Source organism: Tupaia chinensis, unplaced genomic scaffold (genome assembly GCF_000334495.1).
Source record: "Tupaia chinensis unplaced genomic scaffold, TupChi_1.0 Scaffold149104_1, whole genome shotgun sequence".
NCBI lineage: Eukaryota > Metazoa > Chordata > Mammalia > Scandentia > Tupaiidae > Tupaia > Tupaia belangeri.
Window position 1 is genome coordinate 14,507 of NW_006208950.1, and position 14,994 is coordinate 29,500.

Consider the following 14,994-nt stretch of genomic DNA (forward strand, 5'->3'; position numbering starts at 1 on the left):
TATTTATTTATTTATTTATTTTATCATGGAAGATTTGAAGTGGTCACAGAGTTGGAGGAATAGTATAACGAACTGCCATGTTCCGTCAGATGCCACACGTAGCCAGTGTGATTTTTAAGCTGCCGGGTCTGGGACTTCAACCGCAGTCAGCTATGTGGGAGTCCAGTGCCTTAACCACCACGTCACCTGCTGGCCCCTATCTTATTTAATATTAAAAATGGACTTATATAAATTAAGAGAAACCTTTCTTACTGATAAAAGCATCTTTTAACTGGGGCCAGTGGGTGGCGTGGTGAAGGTGCTGGACTCCCACAGAGCCTACCTCAGTCTGAGTCTCAGCCCCAGCCGCTTGAAACACGCCAGATGTGTGTGGGCACACATGCTCAGAATCCCAAGGGGAGGATGGAGGAGAAGGGATTGCAGTGTGGCCATCTCAACCCCCCACCCCCCGCCCAGGGGGTGATTTTTCACTTTCCCTCTCTGTCTCTCTCCAGCACACATACCCTATGATAAAGAAAAAGAAAACCCCTAACAACAACAACAAAATCTCACAAAACAAAACAAAACAAAATTTTTTGAAATCCATCCAATTTTTCCATAATATGCAGATTTTAGGAGCTTTTTGAAGACCCCTTGTTACATGTAGTATCTAGACTGCTTTCTTTACGTAAGATGTTGTAGGCAGCTGCGTACCATCTTTTTAATGACTGCGAAGTATTCAACCGTATGGAGGTACTATCATTTATTTAATTGATTTCCTGAATGTTTTAGTTTTTTTTTGTTTTTTAAACACCGATATTCAGTTAGTGAACAATACAGAAGGGGGTAGCTATCCTACCAGTTTGCTATCACTGAACTTGATATGTTTTCTGGTTTATTGCACTGATTTATCAGGAAGGCCTTCTGCAAGCAGAGTATGAAATAACAAGTCTTGCTTTATAGTAAGGCGATACGTAATGGCAAGGTGATTCCTGAATAAGACTTTTTCATACTTTTAGGTGGTATAAAGACAATACCTCACTGATTTGTAATCAGCATTTGCTGCCAGGGTCCTAAAGCTTAGTTTTAGTGAGCAGAAATCAGTGTTGTGGATGGGCTGGTGCCCAAAGAAAGGCTTTTTGTGGGTACATGAAAGGAAGAAAAGAGCGAAAGTGCAAAATGAAACTTTTTTTGGGTCTAATAGGTCTCTTTTCTTTCAAAACAGGAAAGATGCAAAGAATAATGAAGTATCCTTTTCTCAAATTAAGTAAGTGTCTAGAGTTTGAGCTTTAAGACATTTTATCTCCCAGTCTGTTCAGTGACTGTAGATTGCTGTCACTTTTCCTGATTGACACATTTAAGTGTGATAATCTGGAAGTTCTCGTAACTCTTTTTTTTTCAAGAAATTTGTTTTATTAGTCTACTGAAGCTCACTTCCTTGCTGTGTCCTACTATTGTATCAATATAAATACATATTTTGTGATTGAAAAAACCAAGAAATAGGGACCAGCAGATGGCATAATGATTACATTGCTGGACTCCCACGTAGTTGACTATTGCTCGAGTCTCACACCCAGCAGTTTAAAACTCATGCCGGGCATGTGTGTGTGCATGCCCAAAATCCTGAGAAGAGAATGGAGGAGAAGGGTTTGTGGTGTGGCCAGTCCTACCTTGGAGGGTAATTTCTTGTTTTCTGTTTCTCTGTCTCTCCAACAAGCACAAACACCCTAAAACAAAAATCTCTTAAAAAAAAAAAATGATTAGAACATTAAGATTTACAGAGAAAGGAGAACTTTTTTTTTTTCTAAGATATTTTTCCTATAGGGTGTGTGTATGCACTTGCCAAAGAGACAGAGAGACAGAAAGAGAGAAATCACTCCCCGGGGTAATGGCCACGCTGCAGTTCCTTCTCCTTCATTTTCCTCTCAGGATTCTGGGCACACACACGTACCTGGTGTGAGGTTTAAGCTGCCAGGTGTAGGACTTGAACCACGGTTGACTACATCATAGTCCAGCTTTGTAACAATTACACCATCTGTTGGTCCCTAAGGACAGCTTTCGTAAAGGTGACAGAGCCAGTCAGTTTCACAAGAGTCAGATTTCCTGACTGACATTTCTGTGTTTGGTAAATGCTGTTACCTTAATCCCTACCCCTCATTGCCCTCCCCTCTGTCCAAAAGTTGTGTTATGGATTTTTTTTTTTAACAAGATGTCTGCTTCCCAAATGTGAACGAGTCTTTCTAATTATTTATATTTTTCTTCCCCTTTCTATGATGAAGACCTAAAAAGTGAGTAAGCTTTTTTTTTAAAAAAATTTTTTTATAACTGATAGTTTTCTATTTTGAATATGAATTTGAATTTTAAAAAATCCTAATAATTTTTTTTTTCCCCATAGATCTAAGTTAATCAGAGTAGAGAATTTTGAAACCTACTTTAAGAAACAACAGGCTGACTCCAACTGTGGATTTGCAGAAGAATATGAGGTGTGTGGGTATAAACATTTTGGTTTTAATTGCCTTTTGTTTTTTCCAGAGGTTGGAAGACTGACCTTTTTGTTGTACGGTAAAGCTTTGGGTAAGGGTTTACCCACTTACAGGGAAGAGATAAGCTCTTGTTTGTCCCCGGGTCCCACTGTTGCCTTTTTTGACTGTGAGTGCTCAGATATACTTCGCTAATAGTGGATTATGTTTAATCCCATTGATATGGTTGACTACATGGGAGTCCAGCGACATGGCCATTGCGCCATCTGTTGGTCCTAGAAATCCAACATATCTTTTAGGGAACACAATTTAGCACTTACCATTTTCTTAAAATTTGATTTATTTATTTCATTTTATTGTTATTATTTATTTATTTATTTTAAAATTTGACCAAGAGAGAGCAAGAAAGTGAAAGTAAGAAATCAAGCTGCCTGGTCCAGGACTCGAACCGTGTTCAGCCATGTGGGAGTCTAGCACCTTGACCACGCTACCTACCGACCTCATAACTGTTACCAATTTTGCATTCCCACCTTGTTCCGACATGGTCTGTGCTTAGAGTGAATAATATTTCAAGACTAAACAAATGATTAACTCACTTATTTTGTTTTCAGGATCTGAAACTTGTTGGAATCGGTCAACCTAAATATGCCGCGGAACTAGCTGAGAACAGAGGAAAGAATCGCTATAATAACGTCCTGCCCTGTAAGTGATTCTATCCACATGATCTGCCCCTTTTTCTGCCATCATGTCTAACAGGAGGGGAGGGGGATCAGCGATACTGATTAACCGCTTACACAACCGTTCATTTGTCACCTGCTATGTGCCAAGTGGTATATTTAGGTATGGTACATTGAATGTAATCTTCACAATAACCTTATGATAGCAAAGTCTTCATTTTGCAGATGAGGAAAATGAGGCACAGAGTGGTCAGGTGATCTTTCCAAGGTTGCTTGGACATAAGTGGCTAAACCAGGTCTTGGTCCTGTTCTTATTGAGGGAGAAGGCCAGAATCTGTGCCCCTAATTCCTTTGTCTTCCAGCTGCTTTATTTCAATTTATATAGTTGTAGAACGAGAGAGGGCAGATGTAGAACAGGAAGAGTCACATTTTCTGGTTGGCTGAGTGTATTGCCCAGCTAAATAGGAATTTACATAGGTATCTTTGTATTCTTCCCTGTTTCTGAGAATTGGCAATGTCTGTAACCTACAGGGCTGTCTCCAACCAACAGGGATAGCAGCAAAATATATTGAAAACGAGAGTTGTTTATTATATAAACCATTAGACAAGTATAAATACTTCTGCATGGAAAGTTTGTCATGGTCACTCCTGAGCAGGGCACAGAGAAAAGTGGAGGTCGATCACAGCCGTGTTCCTGAGGTAGCTGAAATTGATAAGCTTTGTGGATAATTTTTATACTTGGGTGTTTAGAGAGCATATCTTTTTTTCCTTGAGATTATGTTTTTCTTTCCTGCACTAAAATGTCACCTTTTTAAAATTCAGCATTTCTTAGCTCCTGGGCTCTTTCTCTTCATTCCCCAACCCCATACTTGTCAGGAGGCATTGGCCCAGGTTCTGAAGGAAATGCTTTATTATTATTATTATTACTTTTTTTTTTTTGAGAGATTTTTGTTGTAGAGCATATGTGCTTGCCAAAGAGACAGAAAGCTAGAAATCACCCCCACTCAGGGTAGATGGCCATGCCTCAATCTTCTATTCTCCTCTCAGGATTTTGAGCATGCATGAACACGTGCCCAGTGTGATTTTCAAGCTGCAGTTGACTATGTGGGAGTCAGCACCTTTACCACGACACCACCTGCTGGGCTCTTTGAGGGAAATGCTTTAAAAATGAGGTTGAGAGCCAGCAGGTGGTGGAGAGCTTAATGTGCTGGACTCCCACATGGCCAATTGTGGTTCGAGTACTGGATCTGGCAACTTGAAACATGCTGGGTGCGTGTGCATGTATGCTCAAAATCCTAAGAGGAGAATAGAGAAAAAGGGATTGCAGTGTGGTCATCCCCACCACGGGATGATTTCTCACTTTTTCTCTCATTGTCTGTCTCTGTCTCTCTGGTGAGTACATGAACCCTATGGCAAAAATCTTAAAAAAAAAAAAAAAAAAGGAATATGAGGCTGGTGGACCTGCCTCAGCATCACCCTCCTGAGGTCTGTGAATGCCTTTGGAGACTTGCAGAGCGAGAGTGAGAGTTGAGAGTTACAAAGTTCATGGAAAAACTTCCATGGAACGAAATGGAATTAAATCACAGGTTTAATTTGGTTCCCCCCCCTCAAAAAAAAATACACAATGGAATACTACTCAGCCATTAAGAACAATGAGACCCTGACATTTGATACAAAGTGGATGGATATGGAAGATTTAATGCTAAACAAAGCAAGCCAGACTGTGAAAGCTAGACTTTGTATGTCCCCACTTAATATATTCTGAATATCTGTACTCTACAGCAGAAACTGAAAAACTGGCAGGTAGAATAGCAGGGAGGGCAACTGTGGATACTAGAAACAGTATAGGCGAGGGTGGGTAATAGGGGGTGGGAGGGAAGGGATCGGGGAAAAGCAAACATTTAACAGAAACAAAAATAAAAGTTTCGTGTTGATAATGAACATGGAAATATCTATGACGTGACTAATGTGCACTGTGATCATGATGGAAAAACCATTTTGTAGAGATGTACACTGTAGAGATGTACAGTGATTGAATGTAAATAGAAAATATATATAAAATGAAATCCATGTATACCTTTTGCATAATATGCATTGTCTATGAACTTTTTGAAGACCTTCCTCATACATTCAATTTATGAATGAATTTGATACTATCTTTTTATAGCAACCTTTCTGTATGAGAATAGAGGCAGGGTAGAAAGGTTAACCTGGATATTTGTACTGCTGCAGTGGAAAGGGAATTCTGACTGTCCTTTACCAGCTGTAAGACTTGGAAAAATCACCTGATGTCCATAGCCCTCTGTTTCCTCATCTGTAAAATGGGGTAAAAACTCGTAGTGTGGTTTGAGGAGTAAATGAAATTCCTTAGCACACATTCTGGCTCATGGAAGGTGCCCAAGAATGCTAATTAACAAGTTTATTTATTTACTTTTTTTGCGGGGAGACTGGTATGGTTAAGAGCTGGGGTCCTGGTGTCAGCCTGGTTCCCATGCTGGCTCTGCTCTACCAGCCATGGTCACATAGAGCGACCATGAGGATTAACCAAGGTCACAGACATGCAATGTAAGCTATGCATCTTCCAAGAGACAGGTTCCTGCCTTGCCATTCTGTATTTCTTTTCCTCTCTTCTGTACGGCTTTCTTAAACACTTGCTTCTAATGAAGACCCTTTTTCTTTTAATGTCCCAGATGATATTTCCCGTGTCAAACTTTCAATCCAGACCCATTCAACTGATGATTACGTCAATGCGAACTACATGCCTGTAAGTGGGAGGGTGGGGGAGCGGGGTGGGCTCAGAGCGCTACGTTGTGATGAGGAAATCTTCCTTCTGTGTTTTTGAGGTTGAATATGGGTTGTGTTTTATTTTTAGGGCTACCATTCTAAGAAAGATTTTATTGCTACACAAGGACCTCTACCCAACACTTTGAAAGATTTTTGGCGTATGGTTTGGGAGAAAAATGTACATGCCATTGTTATGTTGACCAAATGTGTTGAACAGGGAAGGGTAAGTAGCTTTGAAAATCTTTTAAAAATTAAATTTAATTAATTACTTTTTAATGTGGTAGAAGGGTATTTCAAAAGCCATTTGTCTTTTTAGAAAAAACACTCTCTCCCAAACATTATCATATTGATTAGAAACTTTATTTACTTACTTCTATGAGTGAGAGAGACAAAGCACTCCTACAGGGTCCTGACATTGGGATCCATTCCTAGCTTTGCCAGCCCTGGATCATGGGCAGGTGTATGCCTGGCATACTCAGGGAGGTCTCTGGACTTGAACAGGGAACCTTCTCATGTTAAGTTGCCTCACAGAACATCATGTTTCACTGCTGCACTGTCTGGTTCCAAAAACTTTTTTATTGTCTTTTTCTTTTTTAAGAGAAAAGTTAGAACAAAATCTTGTTTTATCATGACAGTCTTTCGTGGCCCGATATCATTGTCCCCTTTTATTCCGTCATTGCTACTGGAGTTAGGTTAGTGTGGCCTCTCCCAGGCCTGCAGTCGGATGCTGCGTGTGAGGCAGTCCTTCCTTAGCTCTGGGAATGTGGGCAAGCCCTCTTGGCTCTGAGCAACCAGCTTTGTCATCTGTGAGGTAGGGATTTGATCCACTTGGTGATTTTCAAACTTAGTTTTTAGCACTGAGACCATTTCTTTAAGCAATACCTTAGCCTTATCTGTAGAAGAATCTCAGCAGTCCTCTCACCTCTGCTATGGCCTAAAATCTCCATGCCACTTCCATCACTGATAAGATTGATTTTAAGGGGACCAGCAGTTAGCGTAATGGCTATATCGCTGGACGGTTCGAGTACTGGATCTGGCAACTTGAAACATGCTGGGTGCGTGTGCATGTATGCTCAAAATCCTAAGAGGAGAATAGAGAAAAAGGGATTGCAGTGTGGTCATCCCCACCACGGGATGATTTCTCACTTTTTCTCTCATTGTCTGTCTCTGTCTCTCTGGTGAGTACATGAACCCTATGGCAAAAATCTTAAAAAAAAAAAAAAAAAGGAATATGAGGCTGGGGGACCTGCCTCAGCATCACCCTCCTGAGGTCTGTGAATGCCTTTGGAGACTTGCAGAGCGAGAGTGAGAGTTGAGAGTTACAAAGTTCATGGAAAAACTTCCATGGAACGAAATGGAATTAAATCACAGGTTTAATTTGGTTCCCCCCCCTCAAAAAAAAATACACAATGGAATACTACTCAGCCATTAAGAACAATGAGACCCTGACATTTGATACAAAGTGGATGGATATGGAAGATTTAATGCTAAACAAAGCAAGCCAGACTGTGAAAGCTAGACTTTGTATGTCCCCACTTAATATATTCTGAATATCTGTACTCTACAGCAGAAACTGAAAAACTGGCAGGGAGGATATCAGGGAGGGCAACTGTGGATACTAGAAACAGTATAGGCGAGGGTGGGTAATAGGGGGTGGGAGGGAAGGGATCGGGGAAAAGCAAACATTTAACAGAAACAAAAATAAAAGTTTCGTGTTGATAATGAACATGGAAATATCTATGACGTGACTAATGTGCACTGTGATCATGATGGAAAAACCATTTTGTAGAGATGTACACTGTAGAGATGTACAGTGATTGAATGTAAATAGAAAATATATATAAAATGAAATCCATGTATACCTTTTGCATAATATGCATTGTCTATGAACTTTTTGAAGACCTTCCTCATACATTCAATTTATGAATGAATTTGATACTATCTTTTTATAGCAACCTTTCTGTATGAGAATAGAGGCAGGGTAGAAAGGTTAACCTGGATATTTGTACTGCTGCAGTGGAAAGGGAATTCTGACTGTCCTTTACCAGCTGTAAGACTTGGAAAAATCACCTGATGTCCATAGCCCTCTGTTTCCTCATCTGTAAAATGGGGTAAAAACTCGTAGTGTGGTTTGAGGAGTAAATGAAATTCCTTAGCACACATTCTGGCTCATGGAAGGTGCCCAAGAATGCTAATTAACAAGTTTATTTATTTACTTTTTTTGCGGGGAGACTGGTATGGTTAAGAGCTGGGGTCCTGGTGTCAGCCTGGTTCCCATGCTGGCTCTGCTCTACCAGCCATGGTCACATAGAGCGACCATGAGGATTAACCAAGGTCACAGACATGCAATGTAAGCTATGCATCTTCCAAGAGACAGGTTCCTGCCTTGCCATTCTGTATTTCTTTTCCTCTCTTCTGTACGGCTTTCTTAAACACTTGCTTCTAATGAAGACCCTTTTTCTTTTAATGTCCCAGATGATATTTCCCGTGTCAAACTTTCAATCCAGACCCATTCAACTGATGATTACGTCAATGCGAACTACATGCCTGTAAGTGGGAGGGTGGGGGAGCGGGGTGGGCTCAGAGCGCTACGTTGTGATGAGGAAATCTTCCTTCTGTGTTTTTGAGGTTGAATATGGGTTGTGTTTTATTTTTAGGGCTACCATTCTAAGAAAGATTTTATTGCTACACAAGGACCTCTACCCAACACTTTGAAAGATTTTTGGCGTATGGTTTGGGAGAAAAATGTACATGCCATTGTTATGTTGACCAAATGTGTTGAACAGGGAAGGGTAAGTAGCTTTGAAAATCTTTTAAAAATTAAATTTAATTAATTACTTTTTAATGTGGTAGAAGGGTATTTCAAAAGCCATTTGTCTTTTTAGAAAAAACACTCTCTCCCAAACATTATCATATTGATTAGAAACTTTATTTACTTACTTCTATGAGTGAGAGAGACAAAGCACTCCTACAGGGTCCTGACATTGGGATCCATTCCTAGCTTTGCCAGCCCTGGATCATGGGCAGGTGTATGCCTGGCATACTCAGGGAGGTCTCTGGACTTGAACAGGGCCTCTAGCATGATTAAGTTGCCTCACAGAACATCATGTTTCACTGCTGCACTGTCTGGTTCCAAAAACTTTTTTATTGTCTTTTTCTTTTTTAAGAGAAAAGTTAGAACAAAATCTTGTTTTATCATGACAGTCTTTCGTGGCCCGATATCATTGTCCCCTTTTATTCCGTCATTGCTACTGGAGTTAGGTTAGTGTGGCCTCTCCCAGGCCTGCAGTCGGATGCTGCGTGTGAGGCAGTCCTTCCTTAGCTCTGGGAATGTGGGCAAGCCCTCTTGGCTCTGAGCAACCAGCTTTGTCATCTGTGAGGTAGGGATTTGATCCACTTGGTGATTTTCAAACTTAGTTTTATGGGCAGGTGTATGCCTGGCATACTCAGGGAGGTCTCTGGACTTGAACAGGGAACCTTCTCATGTTAAGTTGCCTCACAGAACATCATGTTTCACTGCTGCACTGTCTGGTTCCAAAAACTTTTTTATTGTCTTTTTCTTTTTTAAGAGAAAAGTTAGAACAAAATCTTGTTTTATCATGACAGTCTTTCGTGGCCCGATATCATTGTCCCCTTTTATTCCGTCATTGCTACTGGAGTTAGGTTAGTGTGGCCTCTCCCAGGCCTGCAGTCGGATGCTGCGTGTGAGGCAGTCCTTCCTTAGCTCTGGGAATGTGGGCAAGCCCTCTTGGCTCTGAGCAACCAGCTTTGTCATCTGTGAGGTAGGGATTTGATCCACTTGGTGATTTTCAAACTTAGTTTTTAGCACTGAGACCATTTCTTTAAGCAATACCTTAGCCTTATCTGTAGAAGAATCTCAGCAGTCCTCTCACCTCTGCTATGGCCTAAAATCTCCATGCCACTTCCATCACTGATAAGATTGATTTTAAGGGGACCAGCAGTTAGCGTAATGGCTATATCGCTGGACTCCCATGTAGTTGACTGTGGTTCGAGTCCCGGACCCGGTGGCTTAAACTCACGCCGGGTGCGTGTGCGTGCGTGCCCAAGATCCCGAGAGGAGAATGGAGGAGAAGGGATTGCGATGAGGCCATCCCCCCTGGGGGGAGATTTCTCGCTTTCTGTCTCTCTGTCTCTCTCTGTCTGTCAGGCGAGTGCACACGCCCTATAGCCAAAACCTCTCAAAAAAAAAGATTGATTTTAAGAACAAAATTTCATATTTCCATAATTGGATATAGAGAGCAGAAAAACATATGCTTAAGTTAAAAAATTCTGTGTCTTGAGGAATGAGACCCTAATGTTGCTTTGTGAAAAAAAGATTTTTTTAAAGAATTGTTTTTATTTAACTTTATTTTAATTCGATTAGAGAGGGACAGAGAAAGAGAGAGAGAGCGAGCGAGCGAGCCACCAGGTGCAGGACACGAACTGCAGTCAGCCATGTGGAAGTCCAGCACACTTAATCACCACGTAGCCTGCCAGCACCCCCATTTTTTTTTTAAATGTACATTTGCTATTTGAGGTGTGGGAGTTGATTCCTTAGGCCCGTGGTTCTCAAACGTAAATGCCCATCAATCTTCTGGAGGGCAGTTCTCCCCAAGTTTCTCATTTAGAATTGCATTTCTGGTGGTTCCCAGGGCATCCTGCTGCTGCTGGTCTAGCTGCACTCTGTCAATGCTGCTGTCCTAGGTGACAGTGGGAACCCATTAGACATCATTTCCTTTAATGTTCTTTACTGCACTTTAGGTTAGCAGCTGTTCATTCGGCCCCAGGTGTGTGTCAGGGCTCATGCTAGAGGCTGAGGTGGAGGAGGAGGGAAAGGCAGCAGAGCAGAGGGTGCCTGTCTCCTGCACACTTGCACTGATACAGATGATTGGGCTCTGCATCCCTTTTCTTTCTTTCTTTCTTTCTTTCTTTCTTTCTTTCTTTCTTTCTTTCTTTCTTTCTTTCTTTCTTTCTTTCTTTCTTTCTTTTCTTTAATGAATTGTTTATTTAATTTATTCATTTATTTATTTTAATTTGACCAGAGAGAGACCCACAGAGAGAGAGAAAGTGAGAAAGCAAGCCACCAGGTCCAGGACTCGTACCTTGGTCAGCCATGTGGCAATGTCCAGCCACCTTAACCACCAGGCTGCCTTGCTGGCCCCATCTGCATCCCTTTTGTTGTATTAGGAGAACAAGCTATTATGGAAATGGTAGATCGTTTTTAATGAATGCAAATATTCTCTTAAATATCTGTTAAACAAAAATGTTAGTGGAGGGCATGGAAATGAATTTAGATAGGCCTCTTTGCCTCTTTTTTCTTTTTGAAGTTTATTTATTTTCTTAGAAGGGAGAGGAACAGGGAGAAGAGAGACGCAGATACCTCCTACAGGGTCTTCATACTGCAGTCTAACCCCAGTCTCAGCCAGCGCAGATCACAGGCATGTGCATGACCTCGCATCTCAGGAATGTTCCAGGACACGAACTTAGGACCTTTGCTTTGTGGATCTGCTTGCATTGCCACTGTGCCACCACCTGGTCTCCTGTTTCCTCCTATGTCAGGGTAGAATTCGATGTTACTAACTATGGGTAAAAGGAGCAGGGAACCAGTGTATTTTCGACACTTGATTCTCCATGTGTTATTTCTTTTCCTATAAAAATCCCATGAGTATTCTTATTTTATAAATGGGGAAACTGAGGCTTGGAGAGTTTAAGAAGTTACCCACAAGGTAGCAACAAAAATATGGAAAGAGGCTGAGCTGGGAATCAGCTCCAGCTCCAGGACATGAACCGTAGTCAGCCATGTGGAAGTCCAGCACCCTTAACCACCATGTCACCTGCCAGCACTCCCAATTTTTTTTTCAATGTACATTTGCTATTTGAGGTGTGTGCATGGGTTCTGTGTTTTTTTTCCTGAGAGTGATGGTTTCAAAACTGAGATGGGATCATTTAAAAAAAATTAATTAATTTAACTTAATATTGTTTTATTGCCAGGGAGTATGCACACTTAACCAGAGAGAGAGAAAGAGAGAGACAGAGAAAAAGAGAGAGAGGATGCACACAAGAATCTTCGATAGTGCATGGCCATGTTGTAGTCCCTTCTCTATCCTGTCAGGATTTGGGGCACACACATATATGTGCAGAGCATGATTTTCAAGCCCCCCAAAAGGATCTTTTGAAAAATATAGATCCCCCAGCCAGGCTCAGAATCTCTGGAAATGAGACCCAGGCATCTGTTTGTAAAACAAAACAAATCTTCCAGGTGATTCAGATAATTGCTCAGATTTGGAAACTACTTATAGTAGAGGACACTTTGGGAAGTTGAGAGAGAGAGACAGTGTGTGTGTGTGTGTGTGTGTGTGTGTGTGTGTGTGAAAAAATTTGCCAAACGAGGATTCAGATATTATTGAAGATCGGTCATTCCCTGGCCTTTATTTTCTTTTCATCTGCCTATAAAAATCAAAGACCCCCAAATGATTTAATTTGATCCTTATTATTGTGCATATTTTTATTTCAACTGTGTATATGTGAAAGTGCCGGAAAAGGCCGTTATTTCTTCCAGCTTTTTTGGGTTATTAGTCAGTCTGAATTTAGGTGTGGAGTGTTTACTTTAGGGGCCAAAGGGAGCTGGATGGAGGACTGTGTTCCAGGTCAAAGACAGTTGGTCTGTATCAATTTTCATGCAGAAATCTGGGCCCAGTGTTGGCAGATCTTCTGATTTTTTAAGGGAAGCCAGAAATTTGGAAATCTTTGAGAAATTTCCCAAGTTAAAAATAAAAAAATTGGCAGGAATTGTAAATTTAAAAAGTTCTAGTCCCAGCTACAGTGGTTCATAATAGTGTCACTGCCTGGCAGGCTGGAAGCCACATGAGAGACCTGAATTTGGTTCCTGGGCCAAGCTGATCCTGCCAGATGCAGTTGCGTGTGCCTGAAATCCTAACTAATAGGGAGACTAGGACAGAAGGATATGACATGGCAACATTAAAAATACCTGTCCTGGAGAACAGCCCTTCTTCAAGAGACAGCCAGCTCCATGGCTCCTGAGATCTAGCCATTTGGGCAGAAAGGAAGATGTCCCACTGATAACTGGGCCTCCAGCATCCAAAACTCGCGTGTTTGGGAAGAAACCGACCATCCACCAGATGACTAGAAATCGCTGCAGGACCACAAGAAATATGGGGAAGCAGGAAAATACCTCTCCCACAAGGGAAAAGGATAGCTCCTCTTTATCCACACACAGTTCAATGGAAATCATGGAAATGTCTGATAAAGAATTCAGAACATTCATAATGGCAAAGCTAACAGAGATGGAAGAGAAGAGAGACAAGGAACTGCTGAAGAGGAAGGAGAAAGGAGTTGAAGAGTTCCAGGAGGTGAGGAAATTCATGCTAGATCTAAAAGAGGAATTTCACACTTTACAAAAGAATCAGATGGAACTGTTAGAGATGAAGGCTATAATACAAGAAGTCAAAATCTCCCTTGAAAGTATTAAAAGCAGACTAGATCATACAGAAAATAGAATCTCTAATGTAGAAGAGAAAATGGTTGGCCTAGAAAAATCCACCGCGAAGACTGAGAAAATGGCCCAAAAATTTGAGAATAATATGCGAGAAGTACTAGATACCATCAAACGTCCAAACATCCGGATAATAGGCATCCCAGAAGGTGAAGAGACTCATAAGGGCATTGATAATCTATTCCATGAAATCTTACAAGAAAATTTTCCAAACCTGGAGAGGCACTCAAAGATCCATTCCCAAGAAATACAGAGGACCCCAAATAGAATCAACCCAAGAAGATCTTCTCCAAGACACATTATAGCCAGATTGACCAAAACCACAGACAAAGACAAGATACTAAGACTGGCAAGAGAAAAAAGGCAAGTTACCTACAAAGGGTATCCCATCAGACTAACGGCAGACCTCTCATCGGAAACAATGAGAGCGAGGAGAGAATGGGAAAATGTATTCAAAGTATTAAGGGAAAAGCAATTTCAACCGAGAATTCTGTACCCAGCAAGGTTATCGTTCATTTGGGAAGAAAAGACACGAACTTTCCCAGATAAACAAAACCTGAAAGAATTTACCAGCACCAGACCGGATCTCCAAGAAGTTCTTAAGGGAGTGCTATGTCAGTAAAATTAAATGCAGACACACAGAAATAAGAGTTCAGAAACTAAGAAAATGGGCAACTTAATTGTAGGGCCAAAAGCTGGAGTTGAGTATTACATCCCAGATTTCAATCTGGAACATCGAACCTCAACAGATACAGAAGAAAGATTAAGTACATGAGACTGAACTGATGAAACAGTATTCTACGACTTGACTAAAATATTGCTGCTTTTCTTCTAAGCTTTGTTGTCCGGTTTTAAGGATTTTTGTCCTGTCTTCAGCTATCAATAGATTCATGTTCCTACTATTTGAACAGAATACTAACCTGTTTCTAGGCTTTAAGTTTCAAAGAAATATCCTTACCAGTTCAAAACTGCTTTTCTTGAAACCATCGGCTGATCTTGCTATTGAAAGTAGTTAGATTACTTATGATATTGTGTGATCAACGAAATGTTGGGGGGAAAGGAATTGAAGACAACTGTAGACAGCAGAGATAGTGTAATAAGAGAGTGGAATAGGGCAGAGGGCTAGACATGGGGTAAAAAACATATATATGAAAGTAGAAATGGAATATTATGGATGATAACATGCATTATTAAGCCACTATATAGTATATTCTAGATGGGAAACCACATTTAGAATGTTGTGATGATGCTCAGGGAATGAATGTAAATTAATAAAAAAAATTTCAGAAAAAAAAAAGGCATTAGAAATACCTATTTGATGACTGCAGTTAAGCTATATAGCCCTAGTTAGGTGCTACTTTATAGTATGTTCATTCTATTCACTGAGGTTTATGCCTAAAGTCAGACTTGTGTTCATGGATATGTACATATCAGCTGTGCTTGCTGTTGAAAATATTTAGATTTATTAAGATATTTAGTGAAACAATAAAATGGGGGAGGCATAGAAAGCAACAATAGATACCAGACACAGTGTGGGAGGAGGGTGGGAGATGGCAGAGGG

General features: G+C 40.8%; 1 protein-coding gene across 1 annotated transcript in view; it reads left to right on the forward strand.

Moving 5' to 3' along the window:
* Positions 1–14,994, forward strand: part of LOC102470461 (receptor-type tyrosine-protein phosphatase eta) — a gene marked incomplete at its 5' end in the record, with an annotated part of 44,050 nt that overhangs the window by 14,502 nt on the left and 14,554 nt on the right. Inside the window, 6 exons of the mRNA XM_006170871.3 lie at positions 1,184–1,246; positions 2,259–2,267; positions 2,375–2,462; positions 3,071–3,161; positions 5,827–5,900; positions 6,009–6,143. Of these exons, the coding sequence (XP_006170933.1) occupies positions 1,184–1,246; positions 2,259–2,267; positions 2,375–2,462; positions 3,071–3,161; positions 5,827–5,900; positions 6,009–6,143 (460 nt within the window). The remainder of the gene's footprint in view (positions 1–1,183; positions 1,247–2,258; positions 2,268–2,374; positions 2,463–3,070; positions 3,162–5,826; positions 5,901–6,008; positions 6,144–14,994) is intronic.